The sequence below is a fragment of the Rana temporaria genome, chromosome 4 (assembly GCF_905171775.1).
Source record: "Rana temporaria chromosome 4, aRanTem1.1, whole genome shotgun sequence".
In the NCBI taxonomy this organism is placed as follows: Eukaryota; Metazoa; Chordata; class Amphibia; order Anura; family Ranidae; genus Rana; species Rana temporaria.
The window spans coordinates 216,589,761-216,608,335 of record NC_053492.1 but is presented as its reverse complement, the minus strand read 5'-3'; the positions used below and the strand labels follow the sequence as shown (position 1 = coordinate 216,608,335).

The 18,575-nt window shown below is 38.1% G+C and overlaps 1 protein-coding gene across 1 annotated transcript in view; it reads right to left on the bottom strand.

The window, feature by feature from the left end:
• The window catches only part of HCRTR2 (hypocretin receptor 2), a 101,386-nt gene that overhangs the window by 49,036 nt on the left and 33,775 nt on the right, over positions 1 to 18,575 (bottom strand). The window contains exon 2 of the mRNA XM_040349847.1: positions 14,825 to 15,003. Coding sequence (XP_040205781.1) covers positions 14,825 to 15,003 — 179 coding nt within the window. The remainder of the gene's footprint in view (positions 1 to 14,824; positions 15,004 to 18,575) is intronic.

The window sequence follows — 18,575 nt, the reverse complement described above, 5'->3', positions numbered from 1 at the left end:
TCCGGAGGACAACTGACCGGTCGGCTCCGAATGGTTTGGGTTTCCTATAGTCCCCGTTGGGATGAAGCTGGTCCGGATGAAGTTGGTCCGTGTTGGCCTTGTCCTTCGTTTCCTCCAGATTCGGATGTTGTGTTCCGGTCGGAAGGTTCCCGGCAGCCGCGGAGATGTCTAATTGGACTTTCGGTTCCTGTTTACACTAATTCGCATGAAGAAAGAGGAATAGGTTACCTCAGACAGTCCCTTATATAGGCTACGGTCTGGGAGGGGCTACACTGGCCCAGGGACTGCTGGGAAGGGTAGTTCTTTGAATTTTTTAAGTTACAATAAATGTTTACTGTATTTCTGCTATGGGCATTATTAAAGAAAGATAATGCATAAGATACTCGCCTCCTGTCTTCATATAATTAATATTTTCCGTCACAAGCTAGGAAAATCTCGAATTAAATGGGCACATACAAAACAACTGTAAGCACTGTAGGTCACGAGAAGAATTATGGAAAGCAGAGACACATACGGGGCGCAGGGGCACCACCCTTCAATCCATGCACCCATCCCCTAATTTACATGCAGGTGCCAGACACATGGACTCCAATGGGAGGACTAACATTTTTTTGAGAAGCAATTGAATAGAGCCTTAGGCTCTAATTGGCTTAAAAAAGAGCCCACCCACTTGTGTGACAATAGAAAAATAATATTCGCTATTGTCTTCCTGCTTCTCCTCTCAGCCAAAACAAACCCACCGGGGAAAATATAAAGAGACCCCCCCCCCCGGATAAAGAAACCACAGGTGGACCACACTGCATGAAAAATGGAAATTTATAGGTAGAAAAAGATATAAATAGAAATTACATAAATACCAGCCTCTTGGCCAATCCTGGCTCAGGAAGCAGGTCCTGAGACTCAATTGGCCGAGAGGAGAAGCAATCCTATTGGTCGCTGAGGAGGAGGAGGAGGAGAGAGGGGATGCAAGAGAAGCTGCACCACTGTGAAGCCAAAGAAGAAGGAGACGCAGAGGCCCGCCGCCAGTGTTGCCAACCGTCAGTATTTTTACAGGCAGCCAGTAAAAAAAAGGGCAATTTTCTCCTGCCAGTAAATGCCAGTAAAAGGTTGCCAGTAAAAAATATTGCTGTGACGCTCAGCTTGGTCTGGAGCTGGCTGAGACCATTTGAGTGCCTGCTACAGTATAATCGGGAGGCTCTGGCAGAGGCGGTGCCCGAACATGTCGTGTGAAGTCATGGTGCAATGGAGCCAAGCAGAGTGGCCAGAGCCTCGTGTGTGAGTCTGTGTTATGGGAGCAAGGCAGGCTGGGACCGGGACCATCAGTGCTATTTAGAATGGAGTAGACTGAAGGGACTGCTGGGCTTGAAGAGAGACTGTCACTGCGACTCAGGAGGGGACATGTTGTGTCAGTGAGATGTCATCATCATCTATGTTGCTGCACACTGCTGTCATTGTCACTGTGAGTCAATTTTATGTGTGTGTGCATTCTACTTTCTTGCCCTCCTAAGTCCTGTCCCTGTGCTACTTACTAAATCAAAAATAAAATAAGAAATATGTGTTTTGCCTTATTATCTTCTGCTATTATCTATTGCTAATTGCATATGCCATTTGTTTGTAGCCTAAATACTAAAATTTGCACTTAAAACTGTAATTTTGTAACTTTTGGAAATGCCAGTAAAACTTTTGGGTGTTGTGTCAGTAAGTTTCAATCTGTTAGGTTGGCAACACCCAGAGGAAGACCACGACCTAGATGGTGTAAGTGCGGGGATCAATCAACCGACCGGGGGGGATGTAGGAGATCCGACCAACCGACTGGCAGGGGGGGTTGGCAGCAGATCGATTGCCCCCCCCAAAAAAAAATATACCACCAGCTGCCACTGATGTAAAGTTAGGTGTAAACTGAATTATGTATTCTACTGACTTTTCTATCATGTTTCACCTTTTCGAAAAAAACATTCCGACTGAACAATCCTTATTTCAAAAGATATTGGCTAAGGTTTTTGGCATAAAATGTTCAGATAATGAGGGAAAAATGTCTGTTAAATAAAGTAACACTAACAAAACGGGGTTGCTTACTATTTCATTTTATTGTCTAATTCTTTTGCTTGGAGAAATAACAAGCCATTTTCCAAACATAATATGGCCACATCTCGAGCCAATATAACATGAAATAGTTGTTATTTTGAAGGGTGCAACATGATGTAAAAGTAAGTAAAATGCATAGGTTACTTTACACCATATTTTACATAATTCTTTTCCTGGCCTACAGCCAGGTTTATTTTGAAACAATTATTTATTAGTGAAAATGAGAAATATGTGCTATTGTTCCAAGAAATATCACTGATTGTTTTTACACATTTATTTTATATTTTTCATTATACATTCTCTCATTCCATTGTACTTGGATGTACAATGTTGTGAGCTAACTGATTTGAAAATTAGCAGGATTAACACAATTTTACCAAACATTCTTTGGTTTAAGGTTCATTTCTTTCACAGTGAACACTATACATGCACAGTGCTAATGATTTCATTTTCTTATAGGGGTATATAGAACTTTTCTCTTTACATAGTGTGCTTTACAATAAATTGGAATTCATTTTAGTTATTTATGAGGTGTGGCTGGAGGAACAATATACCAAACATACATAGACAGATTCACACTGTCAGAGTTTTTATTAAATATTAAGGTGTATGAAAATAAATATAAATTTGAGTTCTTTGTATATATTAATGTACTTATATGCTACTAAAATCCAAGATCATCTCTGGGGAATGTACAGGATTTACCATATCACTTAATTATTCAAGTATATATTGCAAATATAAGAGAGGGGAGATATTGTATTGTCTTTTGTTTGAAAGGATTTTAATCATCTGTTTGTTGGTACAGTATATGTTTCAAAATGTATATTAATTCTGATAACGTGCAAAGCAGTTGACACAGAATTAAGTGATTGCTTTTATCCCAGTGACATGCTGATGATTAAGGTCTGTCCAAAAGTGGTCTTTAACCTTTCAGCATTAATTTTGCTGAAAGGTTAAAGCATTAATTTTGCTTAATGCAACACAGGTCCCTATAATATTATCATGTCCTTTAACTACTTGTCTACTGGGGTAATTATTTATTTATTTTTTTGCATACATATTAAAATCTGTATTATTTGCTAGAAATTACTGTAAACCAGTGAAACATATATTTTCTGAAAGCAGAGGCCCTGGAGAAAAAACTGGAGGTGGTTGCAATTTTTTATGTTGCATGATATTTGCACATTTATTTATCAAATGCAAAGAAAAAAAAATAACTTTAGAGCAAACACAATATTATACCCAATTTTGGAGAACAATATAAAAGACAAGGCTGCATTAAGTAAATAGATACCAAACATGTCAAGTCTAATGATTGTGAATGCCTGTGGAATTGCAGCAAACTACAATACCCAAAATTCCCCATAAGTGACATTTTAAAAGTCTTTATGGGCCACCAGTTTAGCGATAACTGTGTACTATGGCCCCAAAATTATCACTCTCACTCCAACGTTTGCAATGATACCTCACATGTGTTTGCGCAATTGATGTTACATACATGTGCTCCTCCTATCATCCTATGCTATGCTTTTTTTATGGGATGTGTGTGGGGAGGGTTGTTTTTTCATTTAGTATATTATTTATTATTTATTGTATACAATTCTATTTTTTTTTTAGGTTTTTGTTACTTTCTTGTTATCACACAGGGGCTTAACTCCCTATGTGATTGCATGGACAGGTTTCCATATTAGGGTCTATTAGATCATGCTGGAATAGCTGCATTCTCATCTTTACTAGCCAAGGAATGATAGCTGTGACCCAGGAAGTCAATTAAAACACATCTCTTCTAGGGTTATGAGTTACAGAAGGCACTGGGGAACAGATGTTCCAGAAGTTCCTTCTGCTTATTCTACGGAAGCAGTTTTTTTATAGTTCCATAGCCAGTGTGAGTGCCACCGGCGCCACATAAAAGTGATAAGACAGCTCTAGAACCACCCAGTCACTTTTATCAGAAAGCCAGTATCAAGCTCAAAGCTGTTACAGCTTCATTTACCACTTGTCTTTCATGACATTTAGGAACATATCTAGGTAGACAAGTGGTAAAACTCATCAGTTCATCATATGTCTTTTTTATAGGCTCTTCAAATATGTTGTTTTCATCCAAATGATCTTGTTGAATAACATTTAATCTGCATCTGCAGGCTAACTCTGACAAGTGCCCAAATTTACTCTGGTCTGATTGCAATTAAAAACTCACCTCTCACGCAGGACATTATTATGCTAATTTGCAAGCTTGGTACATAAAAAAAGTATATATATATATATATATATATATATATATATATATATATATATATATATAAAACAAGGCAATACATTCATTTCACAGGGAAACTATCATTAAAAGTATATAACATTTTTATATATATAGCATAAATGTTGGTAACCCAGCCTGTACACCGAATGGTGCGAGTCTAATATTGTGTCCATATTTAACATATTGTTCTTTTACAAGCAGCAATTATATTTAAGTGAAAATTTCTGAACTGAGATGTATTTAATACTTCATACAAAATCCTTTGTTGGTAATGACAGCTTCAAGATGTCTCCTGTATAGAGAAACTAGTTGCATTCATTGATGCATGTGTGATTTTGGCCCATACTTACACCCAACAGTCTTCAAATTTTGCTCTGTGGGCCTCTTCTATGAACTATGATCTTTAGTTCTTTCCATAGATTTTATATTGGATTCAAGTCAATTGATTGGCTGGGGCATTCTAGCAGCTTTATTTTATTTCTTTGAAACCAATTGAGAGTTTAATTGGCCTTGTGTTTGAGATCATTGTCTTGCTGAAATGTCCACCCTTGTTTTATCTTCATCATCCTGGTAGATGCCAGCAGTTTTTTTTATTAAGAATGTCTTGGTACATTTTTCCATTCAATGACATGAAGTTTGCCAGTCCCCTATGCTGAAAAACAGCCCCACACCATGATGTTCCCTACTCCAAACTTCACTGTTGGTATGGGGTGTTTTTGGGGTATTGTTCAGTACCATTTGAACTCCAAATATGGTGTATTATGGCATCGAAAGAGTTCAATTTGGTCTCATCTGACCAGACTATAGTCCCCCAGTATTTCACAGGCTTGCCTAAATGTTGTGCAAGCTTCAACATGCCTAAACAAGCTTCAACATGCTTTTTTTCAGCAATGGCGTCTTGTGTCGTGAGTGTTCATACAGGCCATGGCGGTTGAGTGCATTGCTTATTGTTTTATTTGAAACAATTGCACATGCTAATTCCAGGTGTTTCTGAAGCTCTCCACAAGTGGTCCTTGGCTCTTGGACAACTCTTCTGATAATTCTTCTCACTCCTCTGTCAAAAATCTTGTGAGGAGCACCTAGTCTTGGCCAGTTTATGGTGAAATTATGTTCTTTCCACTTCTGGATTATGGGCCCCAACAGTGCTCACTGGAACCTTTAGAAGTTTATAAATCTTTCTGTAACCAATTACATCAGTCCAACAATAAGGTTACAAAGGTTTTGAGAGAGCTCTTTGCTTTTACCAATTGTGAGATGTTACTTGTGTGACACCTTAGACACATTTTTTATCTGCCATCAATTGAGACTGAACCAGCTGATGTTAATTTGCACTGTCAAGGAGTAGGATTGCTTTCTAATTACTGAGAGATTTCAGCTGGTGTCTTGGCTTTTCTTGAATTTTTGCACCTCCCATTCTTCATGTGTTCAATATTTTTCCCTGTGTCATTACATTTTATTACACATAACTTAATTTCTGAACTCATTTATTTTGGTTTCTTTGAATACATGGATTGAATGGGTTGTTACCGACATATGGTGAACATTTCATGTCAACAGCACCTTCAGAAATATAGAAAAATAGTGACGTGTTTAATACTTATTTTATCCGCTGAATACTGGAATTTTTATTTATTTTTACAATAGTAATGATGGCGATCAGAGACTTTTAGTGGGACTGCGATATTGCGGTGGACAATCTGACACTAGCTGGACCTTTGTGGTGAACAGTGGCACTAATATAGTGATCAGTGCTAAAAATATGCACTATCACTGTACTAATGACACTGGCTGGGAAGGGGTTAAACATCTAGGGCGATCAAAGCGTTAACTGTGTGCCTGTGTTTTTGTGTAAACTGTGTGCTGCTTTCAAGAGATGTGATGGATTTTATTCCCTGCTTTGCAGAGAAACAAACTCCATCCCTTCCCACCTGTCAGAATGGAGATCTGCCTTGTTTACATAGGTAGAGCTCCATTCTGTGTCTCTGCCTGACAATCGGCGGGTGCCGGCAGACATCCAGTGCCTGACACCCACAGATCGGCTTATGCTGTGAATAATTACAGCAGACACGGCCCGCTGGCGGCGGGCACATACCCTCTGTAGGCAGAAGTGGAGAATCACATAAATATATGTGATTCTGCACAGGAGGGTCACCCTGTATCAGTAAATCTGCTATGGGGTGGTTAGTAAGTGGTTATTTAAAATTTTAACCAATGTAGCCAAGTAACACAAACTGTTCTGTGAATCATTGTTACAAGTATTTACTATCATCAATATGCTAACTGGGTATAGAATGTTCAAATTGACTAAAGCTGCTTTCACTTTAATTAATCATGTGCAAGGCAATATTTTATTTTTATAAAATTCCCTGCACACTAATAGGTTTTCAAGTGCACATATCTTCACTTTGCTAATTGTACATTCATTGTTATTATTATTTAGTTATTCAACCCCAAAAGGTCTACTGAAATAAATGTTTCAGTATTCAATTTTTTTTAATTGGTTAAAGTGTATTTCTATTTAAAACATTGCAAGTTCTAACCTAATGTTAATCACTTGCAGTAAACATGCAACACTGCTCCTCCTATAAAAAAGTATCTAACCAATGAGTACAGCCTGCTGGACTAAGTCATTAGTCTGCTAAGGGTTGTATTGCTAACTGGTTACACTGAACATGAAACACCATCCTGCTATGCAAATTGACTACTCATTCAGCTGAATAGAATGTCACTTTTTATTTCTGTGAAAGAAAAATATAATAGTTTCCTACCTGTTTCATGTTCCATTGATGCCATCAAAGGCCTTGCTCCTCATCTTCTGTCTTTGGGAATAGCCTACACCCTACAGATAAAATAAATAAAGAAAAAAAACCCTGACAAAGCTTCTTCCTGATTACAGTTAAGGTAACTACTACAGAAATTCTATGCTTTTTGTCTGTATAACCATAAGCTAAGCTATGCGTCAGCTAACATACAAAAAGACATGCTGGTAGGTTAATTGGCTTCTGCTTAAATTAGCCCTAGTGTATGAATGCGAGTTAGGGAACTTAGATTGTAAGCTCTTTAAGGGTAGGGACTGATGTGAAAGTACATTGTTTTTCTAAAGCGCTGCGTAAATTTACGGCGCTATATAAGTACCTTAATAATAATAATAATAATAATAATAGTAAAGTCATTACCTACAGCACTTGACACTTTACTTTAGTACTTAATTCTGTGGATAAGGAGTGAGACTTTGGTCTTCACCAAATTTATGATCACACTTTATGTGTAGAGAAAGTGAGAAGGGAGAAACTACATAGGTCCTTTGAGCTCTACACTACTGGAGGATACTGTACTGTATTTATACTGCAGCATTTAGCTAGATTGGAAGGAACAATGGGTTTGTGAGTCTTCTTGTATACCAAAGCAGGGAACCATCAGCAACTGTTTACTGTACATATACAACCCCTTTTATTGTTTTATTGATGTTATATAATTTTTATGATAGTTTCCCCAATCAACACTGAATGTAATTACCTGTATAATAAAACACCTTTATATATTTTTTCCTATGATAAGTTCTCTACTATAATTTGATACATATTATGATTATTTGCATTTAAAATATGTAAAAAAAACTGCCTGTTTTTGGCACTTTTAAAATATGTACCTTATTTTAAACCCAAATAAATCAATCATAATTCAAAGTCCGGAAAATATTGTTTGTAACCTATTCTAAATGGAACCTGCTGACAACCAGTCAGATTTTAGCTTTGTGTCACAGAAAAATTATACTGAGATTCAGTTGTACACTCTGGTTACTAAAAATAGATTCTGTGGTATTTATTGTATAAAATGCACTGATTTACTTTGTAATTCATAAAATGCAATATATTGATCAATAAAATTGCTTTGGAATATGGCATTCCCAAGCTAGTTTTCAGATCTGTAAAATAAAACTGCTCAAATAATATCTGCTTTTACTTATCAAAGGATATGGACAAAATAAAGACCAGCATACACCAGAATATGAAGCCCTCACACACACCAACTGCCAGGAATGACTGCAAAATATCCCCTGTTACAGGAAGTATGACAATGAGAGGGGTTGAGATGAAGGAGGGATGCCCCCCCCCCCCCCGAGCCTTGGACTCCCATGTTTTTTTCTCTATGAATTTCTTATTTTTATCTCAGCACTTACCTTCTTCCTTAATAATCTTTAAAATAATATGCCATACAGTGGTGAAAAAAAATTTAATAAACAACTTCCACACCTGGTTTCCACCACTCTGAATAGTCAATCTATGCACATTTTAGTATAAACTGGATTATGTAATTATACTTATTATGTAAAAATACATAAAGAATAATAAAAAAAACACCTCCATCTAATTATTTTTGTTGTCTGTGTCCATCTTGAGAAATTTCCCTTCACTTTTTGTGTTGGAGACAGTGTTACCTCACTTTCTGTCTCAGGGACAACAGTCACCAGGAAAAATAGAGTGGTGAAACTCCCCAGTGGAGTCAGAGAAAGCAATAAAAACCTAAATCAGGGGATCCTGTGCACAAAGCACTTGTCCCCATCTAAACCCATGCAGGATCAAGCTGAGTCAGATAGCTAGCCCCACCCATTCACTTAACTATACATTAAAAAGATCAACAGAGACATATTTCTTAGTGACGGGTCAAAAGGAGTGGGGGTTTGTCAGGCAGTACACACAGAGTCTGCACAGCCACTCAACTTGCCGGACAAATCATCACTGTGCCATTTTCTTATGTCTCCTGTTTGGTTTACACTGAGTCATGAGTGTCAGCCTGCTATTCAGGGGCAGGGAGAGAGTAGAAATTGTAAGCTTGTGCTGTGAATGATTTCAGCTGGAGAAAAAAGCATTTTACTCATATAACATCAAGCTGACAATAGCACTAGTCAGGTATTACAATGGGCTGTCTCAGTTCAGTTTTCATGAATGAACGTAGTCTTCAAAAGCTACAATTATTCATAATAAATAAAAAAATGTATAAATGTGTCTACACAACAAATTAAACACAAAATAGCAAGCTTGCACCCTCTGCAAAAACAACAAAAAATATAAGGGATAAATGATGTGTGCTTACACAGAGTCTGGTGCTGCAGTCTGCTATTTAGAGCACAGAGAATGTTGGATCCGTCAGCTTGTGTTATAATATTAGAAAATGTCTCCCTGGTAGGGATGAGATTGTGAAGAAATTGCACAGACAAGGAGAATTGGAGAAATGGTTGTTAGGAAAGTATTTAATATGAATTTGGTCAATAGAGAATACAGAAAGTCATGGCTATGGACAGGAATAACCTGTTACAAGACAGGGATTGTGGTCCTTATGGATTTTAATTCACAACATTGAGTGGGAAATATTTTTTAGATATCACTGGTCAATCTTGAAAAGAGATAATTTTTTGGCCCTTGTCTTCCAGATGTTTCAGGGTTTATTTATAGGAAAGCTCCCACATTAAAGGCAAATTGGTGAAAAGTGTAATTGATCCCCCAATAAGAAGCACATATACATTTTTTGATCAAAAAGTTTTTTATTCGTGTGGAAAATGTTATGTGTGTAAGACCAAGAGCCAATCTCCAGGGACAGACAGATTTCTTCAGCACATGTTTTCTGAGATTTTATTTCATGCATCTCAGAAGGGGTCGTTTTTATATTGGAGTGCCCTTGTGGGCTCCAATATATAGGGCAAACCTCTAGGAATGTAAGCAAGCAAAAAAGAGAACATATATATAATATTAAAACTGCATATAAGAAATACAGAGTTTCCAATCATTTTAGAACCCACCATTGCCAAAAACCCAGTGCATTAAAGTTTTGGAGGTAGAGAAAGTTCCTTAACATGAGAGAGAGGACATGTGGACCATTAGCCAAGTCCTGGTAGATTTATGACCCAGGTTCTGCATGCAAAAGTCTGAACATTGAATTTGATAAATTGTTTAAACAGTAATGCTAAAGCCTAGTGTGTTTTATGTTTATATTTAGTATAAGTTTGTGTTGTTGTACCCTGGATTTAAACAAGGATTTTTTGGGGACCATTGGCAGCATTTTATACTTATTTTTGACTTATTTAATATTCATTTTATTGTGCATTTATGCTCTACTATAATTTAATAATGCATTGTAAGGTATTTAGCAATATATTGGAATTTTTATATATTTTTTTAACATATTATGGGTTTTTGTATTGGCAGTCGGTCAGTAAAGGGTTAATATGGTATTAAAATGTGCACATAATAAAGCATACAGCCATGCAAATTTTTTAGCTCTGTTCTGTAAGGCTTTTTTCACACAGCATGCCACGGCCACGTCGGCGGTAAAGCGTAGCTCGTTTTTCGGTTAAAACTTTCTGTGTTGTGGTGCTTCTGAAGCGCTTTTATTCATTCTAATGGGTAGGGGCAGTTTGGGATCGCATTATACAGCGCTCCCAAACCACTCCAAAGATGCTGCTTGCAGGAGATTTTTTCCCATCCCGCAAGCACACCGGCCCAGTGTGACAGCACTCAGGCTTTCACACTGGGGAGGCATGAGAAGCAGTTTTCAGGTGCTTTACAGGCACTATTTTTGTTGCACTAGAAACGCCTGAAAACTGCCTCAGTGTGAAAGGGATCTAACTTCAGTATAGTGTATGCAGAAGATGACCACTATGGGAGTGTTTACATGCAATAAGATATACTATAGAAATAGTGCAACCCTAAAATTTAAAATATAAAACATGCAATTAACATTTGATTGACATTCAGAAAACTTGTTAGAAGTATAGTCCTAAAAGAGCATCCCCCTTCCGCATCAGAAACTGCCTATTCTGACCTCTATTCACATTAGAGATCAAATCCAAAGTGAGCGGACCCAAAAATAGTACATAATGTGCTTTTGCAACTTTCAAGATCATGTTTAAATGGTTAATGCACACTCATTTTATGAAGATTTTGGGACTGATTATTTCATATTTTGCATTAACTGTAGAGGAGACAGCAACTGGAGATTGGAGAGGAGTGGGGCTCAGTGAAGGCTGTAACACATTTATATGCTTCAGGAGGAGTGGAGCTACAATGAAAAAATATAACTGCTCTGGTTTTAATGGGGACAAGTGTTATATGCACACAAACTACTTGGAGATTTAACATTGTTTCCCTCTGGTGATACATCCTCTTTAACAAAGAGTACTCTTCCCCATGCTATCCAAAATGTAAAAATTTTTTACATACACTCTCTAAGCTCTAGGAACTAAAATCACGGAGCTTCGGACCGGGTCGCGGACAAACGCGCGCGACCCACGGCTGGGCACTTAAAGAGGACGTACAGGTATGTGCTTGTGCCCAGCCGTGCCATTCTGCCAACGTATATCTGCAGGAGGCAGTCCTTAAGTGGTTAAAGGGACATACACTCTCAAATTACCTGAGCTATATTTGCCTCTCTTACGCAACTACCAGTTGCCTACACCTTGCTTAATTACTACGTGCTTGACATAAGTTGTTACTTATTTATGGGCCCATGCCCTAAGTTACTGAACATATTCGCCTTAACTTTTCTATGCTAGGGGTTGAAGGTATTTCATACCTCCTCCCTTAGTGGCCTAATACATTTCTTTATGTTAAAGTGATATGATGTAGAGAACCCCCAAACTCCTGTTCTTTGATTGGAGTGATGCCTGGGGTTCAGTACTGATAATCACTTGCATACAGAAGTGTATTGGAATCTTCACGTGCATTATAATCTTTTAACGCTAGGCGTTGGACGCATGTTGTAATGTGTCCACACTTAGTTGTTCAACGCATTCCTTTATGTGAGAGAGAGATGATGTAGAGAACCCCCAAACTCCTGTGTTCTCAAGTGCATTGAAATCCTTGCTAGCCGCAGTTGTGGTTCACTTCTGTTCACCATAGTTTGTGCAGAATAATAGAACCTTAAAATTAACCCAGCGGAACTTGCAAACCATGTGGTCACCCTTTCTCAAAGGGTAGACGCACTTGCTCAAACTGTACAAACTCTGCAGTTGGTTTACCAAACATTGCAATAATTAGTTGCGCAAAATCCAAATGTACCTCGTTTTCCCCCTGAACCTAAGGTCAATCCATCTGAACCTTTTACTGGTGATCGAAAGACCTACAGAGAATTCATTAATGCATGTAAATTAATGTTTGAATTACGCCCTCGCACCTTCCCCAATGACAGGATTAAGGTGCTTACCTTCATATCCTATTCACGTGGAAAACCACGTGCTTGGGCAAATACCTACCTCGAAAAAGACGATCCAATCCTAAATTCATGTCCACAATTTTTGGCAACTATGTCCTTGCTTTATGATGACTTTAACAAGCAACTCACTGCGGAAAATGCTCTTAGGAATCTCAAACAAGGTACAGGACCTGTTGAGGACTTCATAGCAGGATTTCAGAGGTGGGCCATTGAGACTGAGTGGAATGATGTTACAGTACTGAAGTACTAACATACTGCTTGAGATTGTCTGTTCGGTTCTCGGCTACTTCCTCTGCAGTATCTTAAAGGGACATACACGCTCAAATTACCTGAGCTATATTTGCCTCTCTTACACAACTACCAATTGCCTGCACCTTGCTTAATTTCTACGTGCTTGACATAAGTTGTTACTTATTTATGGGCCCATGCCCTAATTTACTGAACATGTTCGCCTTAACTTTTCTATGCAAGGGGTTTAAGGTATTTCATAGCTCCTCCCTTGGTGGCCTAATACATTTCTTTATGTTAAAGTGATATGATGTAGAGAACCCCAAACTCCTGTTCTTTGATTGGAGTGACGCCTGGGGTGCAGTACTGATAATCACTTGCATACAGAAGTGTATCGGAATCTTCACGTGCATTATAATCTTTTAACGCTAGGCGTTGGATGCATGTTGTAATGCGTCCACACTTAGTAGCTCAACGCATTCCTTTATGTGAGAGAGAGATGATGTAGAGAACCCAAAACTCCTGTGTTCTGATTGGAGTGACTCCTGGGATCCAATACTGAAATCTCACATAGAGCCGTGCATTAAAATCCTTGCTAGCCAGCAGTTGTGGTTCACTTCCGTTCACTATAGTTTGTGACACCAGGTGACCCCCTGACCTGAGGTATGTAGAAAGGGGTATAAATACATTGAATGTTTTTTCTGCTTAAACAATTATATTTGTCAATCTTCTTTTCAACAGAATTGGATGTTCTTGCAGCAGTATCAAATTAATTTGCTATTTAGATGGATGAACTCTTATGCCGTGTACACACGATCGTTTTTTCTGATGAAAAAAGTCAGATGGATTTTTTTCATCGGAGAAACCGATCGTATGTGGGCCCCATCGGACTTTTTTCCATCGGTGTAAAAAAATAGAAGATGTTTTAAAATGTTAAGATTTTCAGATGAAAAAAAAATTATAGTAAATTTCCGACCGTCTGTGTGTAAATCCATCGGAGAAAAATACACCCATGCTCAGAATGAAGTTGACGCATGTTCGGAAGCATTGAACTTCATTTTTTTCGGCTCGTCGTAGTGTTTTATGTCACCGCGTTTTGGCACGGTCGTAATTTAGTCTCATAGGCCCGGATTCACAGACACTGGCGCATATTTATGCCGCTGTAGCGTATCTCCTTTACGCTACGCCAACACAGTGCAGAGAGGCAAGCACTGAATTCACAAAGCCAGTGCTTCCAAATCTGCACTTGGTCTCCAAGGCTTAAGTCGGCGTAAGTGGAAGTGGGCGTGAGCCATGCTAATGAGGCATGACCCCATGCAAATGATGGGCCGAGCGCCAGACAGATACGTATCGCCAACTGCGCATGCACCGTCCCGTGGGCGCAACTCAGTGCGCATGCTCACAATCACGTCGGAACAACTGCCTAAGATACGTCGGATCACTGCCTACGGCGTGAACGTAACCTACGCCTAGTCATATTCACGTCCTACGTAAAAGTCGTAAAATACGTCGGCTTGTGTTCCCTGGTGCAGCCCTTTGCATGGATGCTGCTGAGTTACACCTCCTTTATGGGGCATAACTTTACGCCAGGGGTATGACTTTACGCGCACTGCGTCAGACGGACGTACGTTCGTGAATCGGCGTATCTCCCTCATTTGCATATGTCAATAGAAAATCAATGGGAGCGCCAAATACGTCCAGCGTAAATATGCGCCCACTCTACGCCGGTGTAGGCAAGTTACGTCGGTCGGATGAAGCCTATTTTCAGGCGTATCTTAGTTTCTGAGTCCGGCGCATTGATACGACGGCGCATATTTGTACTTACGCGGCGTATCTCAAGATACATCGGCGCAAGTGCTTTGTGAATCCGGGCCATAGTGTGTATGCAAGACTGATGAAAGCCACCTTCGGGAATAAAATGGATGAGCCAATACAATGAATAAATGAATTAATTAGAGCAAAGAATACATATTTTTCCTAAGATTCTCCCTAATAAAATGTAAATACTATAAATATTGTCATCACAAAAAGAATGAACTATACCTGTAAATAAGGAATTACTTTGCAGAGAGGTTTTCCAAAAAACCAAGTTTCGGTTATGTCAACTACCAAGGTTGCTGGAAGACAAGTGATAGTGACAAGAATGTCTGCAAGAGACAAGTTGACTATGAAATAGTTGGTGACTGTCCTCATGTGATGATTCTTCCACACTGCAACACAAACTAACATTGTAGATGTGTGTTAAAATTTAATAGGAACATGAAAGTAATGTTAATTTTCAAGGAACTGTACAAAGTACAAACCAAATAAAAACATATAAACATCCACAATGTAACAAAATAGAAAATGTTAATTAAAACACAGCATATCATTTATAAAGATTGTCTTTGTATTCTTAACAAGTTTTCAAATCTTCTAATTAAAAAAAAAATGAAAATATTAAATGTCATACTTATCTGCTCTGTGCAATGGTTTTACGGCCCTTGCAGGGGTTGCGCTACACATCTATCATATATCAATCTGCCTAAAGAGGTGGGAGAGAGCAGAGAGAGCTGCTGCTCTTGTGCACAGCACTGGATCAAAAATAGGCTTTGGTAAGTATAAGGGGGGAAGGGTTTGGGGGATCCTCCCCATAGAATTCATTAAGGTAAAAAAAAAAAACTTAAGACTTTAGAACCACTTAAATGCTAAATATTTTTTTTTCTATAATATTTACTTGATGTGCAAACATCAATTTTTTTTTATTTTAAATTACCACTTCCTGCCTGGCCACTATATATAAATGGCTGGATGGGAGCTTCATTGTGCACTGCTCTGTTGACAGTGATTTATTTTACTTTTTTTAATGTAAAAAAATAAAAATAAACTAATAATAAAACAATAAAAAAGTCAAACATTATTAAAAAAAATAAGAGCTCTGAAGTACAATCCGCATTCAGACTGCTATTCAGGAACTGTTTTAACCCCCTAAATTGTGGACTACTGCACCATAACCATGTGTGTTGTGCACAGTTGCAGGGCAGTTACAGTGCAGCCCTATTCATTTGAATGGGTTGCACTCAATGTGCAGTAGTGCCTGCCAAGCATGACAGGAGGTATAATTTTTGCTTTGTACACCTCTGCCCGCTACCTTACCAGCAAAAGGGGGAGAGGTTGAGTAAAAATATAGCTCAACTGTGGGGCTTTAGCATCCCCAACCACAAGTATAATCAAGACCTTATGTGCTCACTACACCGGCCACACAGGGGTTGATTTACTAAAACTGGAGAGTGAAAAATCTGGTTCAGCTCTTCACAGAAACCAATCAGCTCAGAGGTTTTTTTCTTTGTCAAAGCTTAATTGAACAAGCTGAAGTTAGAAGACGGTTGGCTACCATGCACAGCTGCACAATATATTTCACTCTGCAGTTTTAGTAAATCATCACCCAGTATTACTGAATGCCACCACAATACTCCCAGTGTCATTATAAGGCCTCATTCACACAGAGTGTATCAATGTACCCTGTACCCTAAGGGCCATGTTTACCCACATGTGAATGCACAGGTGTCCTGTGCCTCCCCGTGAAGGTAGTCCAATTCATGTTTATTAGGACACATTGGCTGCATGGACACAGCTGCTGCTCCCAATACCAATCTTGCACCTTGCTGGGTGCAAGGCCTCAACACAGACAGTGTGAGTTTCTGGACACTCAACTGTATGGATATCAGATTCACATGTGAATGAGACCCAGTAGTACAGCCAGTCACAGTGCCATGCCAATCCCAGTGCCACCATAAGGCCTTGTTCACATGGGGTGCATCAATGTGTACTGTTTGTGAGGGCTATGTCTACCTGCATGGGGATGCACACAGCTGCTGCTGCCAATTTTACATCCATGCAGGAATAGGTGCAAAGCCAGTCACAGTTTCCTTGATCACCATTACACTAGTCAGAGCACCAGTAGACCAGTGAAGCCAGCAACAGTGTTCCTGTCACCAGACCAGTGCAGACACGTTCCAGGAGGCTAGGCTTATTTAGCTTATAGAAATTGGGACTGCTATAGGTGATGCAATGCTAAGCTATATTCCCTGACCACTTGTACAGAGGTGACCATTACCATTACAGTACATTGTTTTCTATGCAGTTTTGGTTGACTTACGAGATGCAATGTCTGGTACATAATCAGTCCAAACATTGAAAAAGTCTGACATATTTTGTATTTGCATACTCAAAAGCAGTTGCAAAATGTGTTTTTGGATTGAGATTCTCCAACTTTTAATTTTCTTTTTGTATTTTCCAAAACTTGTGGAGAAAAAAGTCTTCAAAAGACTCACCATGCCTCTTAAAAAAAAACCTTGGGGTATTTTCTCTCCAAAATGTGGTTACTTTGTGGGAGTTTCTACTGTCCTGGTGCTCCAGGGCCTCCAAAAAATGTGATAGGCCGTAATTACATGCATAATTTATGCCCCTAGAATACCTGAAGGTGCTCCTTAGATTAGATTAGTATAATGTGTTTCGGGGTGTAATTCTAAGAATGCCTATGCTGTGTTTTATAAATATCTTACTAATTTATAACTATGTGTAAAAAAATACATTTTCATTTTCTTTCCTCATTTTCCAAAAATGTGTGAAATACTACATTTTCAAAAAAGCCAATATGCCTCTTAGAAAATACATTGTGGTGTTTGCTTTCCAAAATGTGGTCATTAGTGGGTGTTTTGACTGCCATGGTGCTTCAGGGTCTCTAAATATGTGATAGGAAGTCAGGAATTGCATAGTTTATACCCGTAGAAAGCCCATGGTGCTCCTTCGATTTTAAAACCCCTGTATGTGGTTAGGCTGTGAAAAAGTCTCACACATGTGGTATTCCCATATGAATAATGAGTAACAGAATGTTTTCTGGGGTATAGTTATAAGTATTCTTATGCCGTGTGTGCAAAATTGCTTGTTAAAATGGCAACTGTGTAAAAAAAAAGAACTTTATATAATTTCTTCATTTTCCAAAATGTATTGGCAAAAAATTACAACTTCCAAAAATCCACCATGACTACTGCTAAATGACATGGACTGTTTACTTTCCAAAAGGGTGTAATTTTGTGGGGTATTTCACTGTCCTGGCATGTTAGGGCCTCAAGAAATGAGAAAGACATTCAGTAAATCTATATATATACATGTGTGGTTTTTATACTTGTATGAGTATTATTATTATTTTTATTCAGAATAAAGTATATTAACAACTTTTAACAGTACAATAAACAATGCATATTTTGAAGTATTACATTTATACAATACTTTCACAGAAAACAAAGTAGAAAAATTTTCTTGCACATACCCAAAGCAGGTTTATAAAACAGATTGAACCTGAGATGACATTAGTTGTTATATCTCACAGTGTATGCATCTCTAGATACGGTTTAGGAATAGGAAGACATTCTAAATTCATTTTTAACTTTTCTTTGTAAATAAACTTTCTTGGAACTTACTACACCAAAGTGGTCACAGTGTCTCCCTCCTTCCACAGCCACTAAATCAGAACTAACCCATTTTCAAATATATATATATATATATATATATATATATATATATATATATATATATATATATATATATATATATATCATAGTTTGTAGACTCTATACACTGGATTGTTTTTACCAAAGAAATGTAGAAGAAACAGTTTAGTAAAATTAATGAAGAAAGATTATTTATTTGAAAACATTTATAAAACTGAGATCTTTTTTTTTAATGTTGGTGGTTTTTCCTTTATATAGCAAAAAAAAAAAGATTTAATACCACCAAAATAAAGCTTTATCTG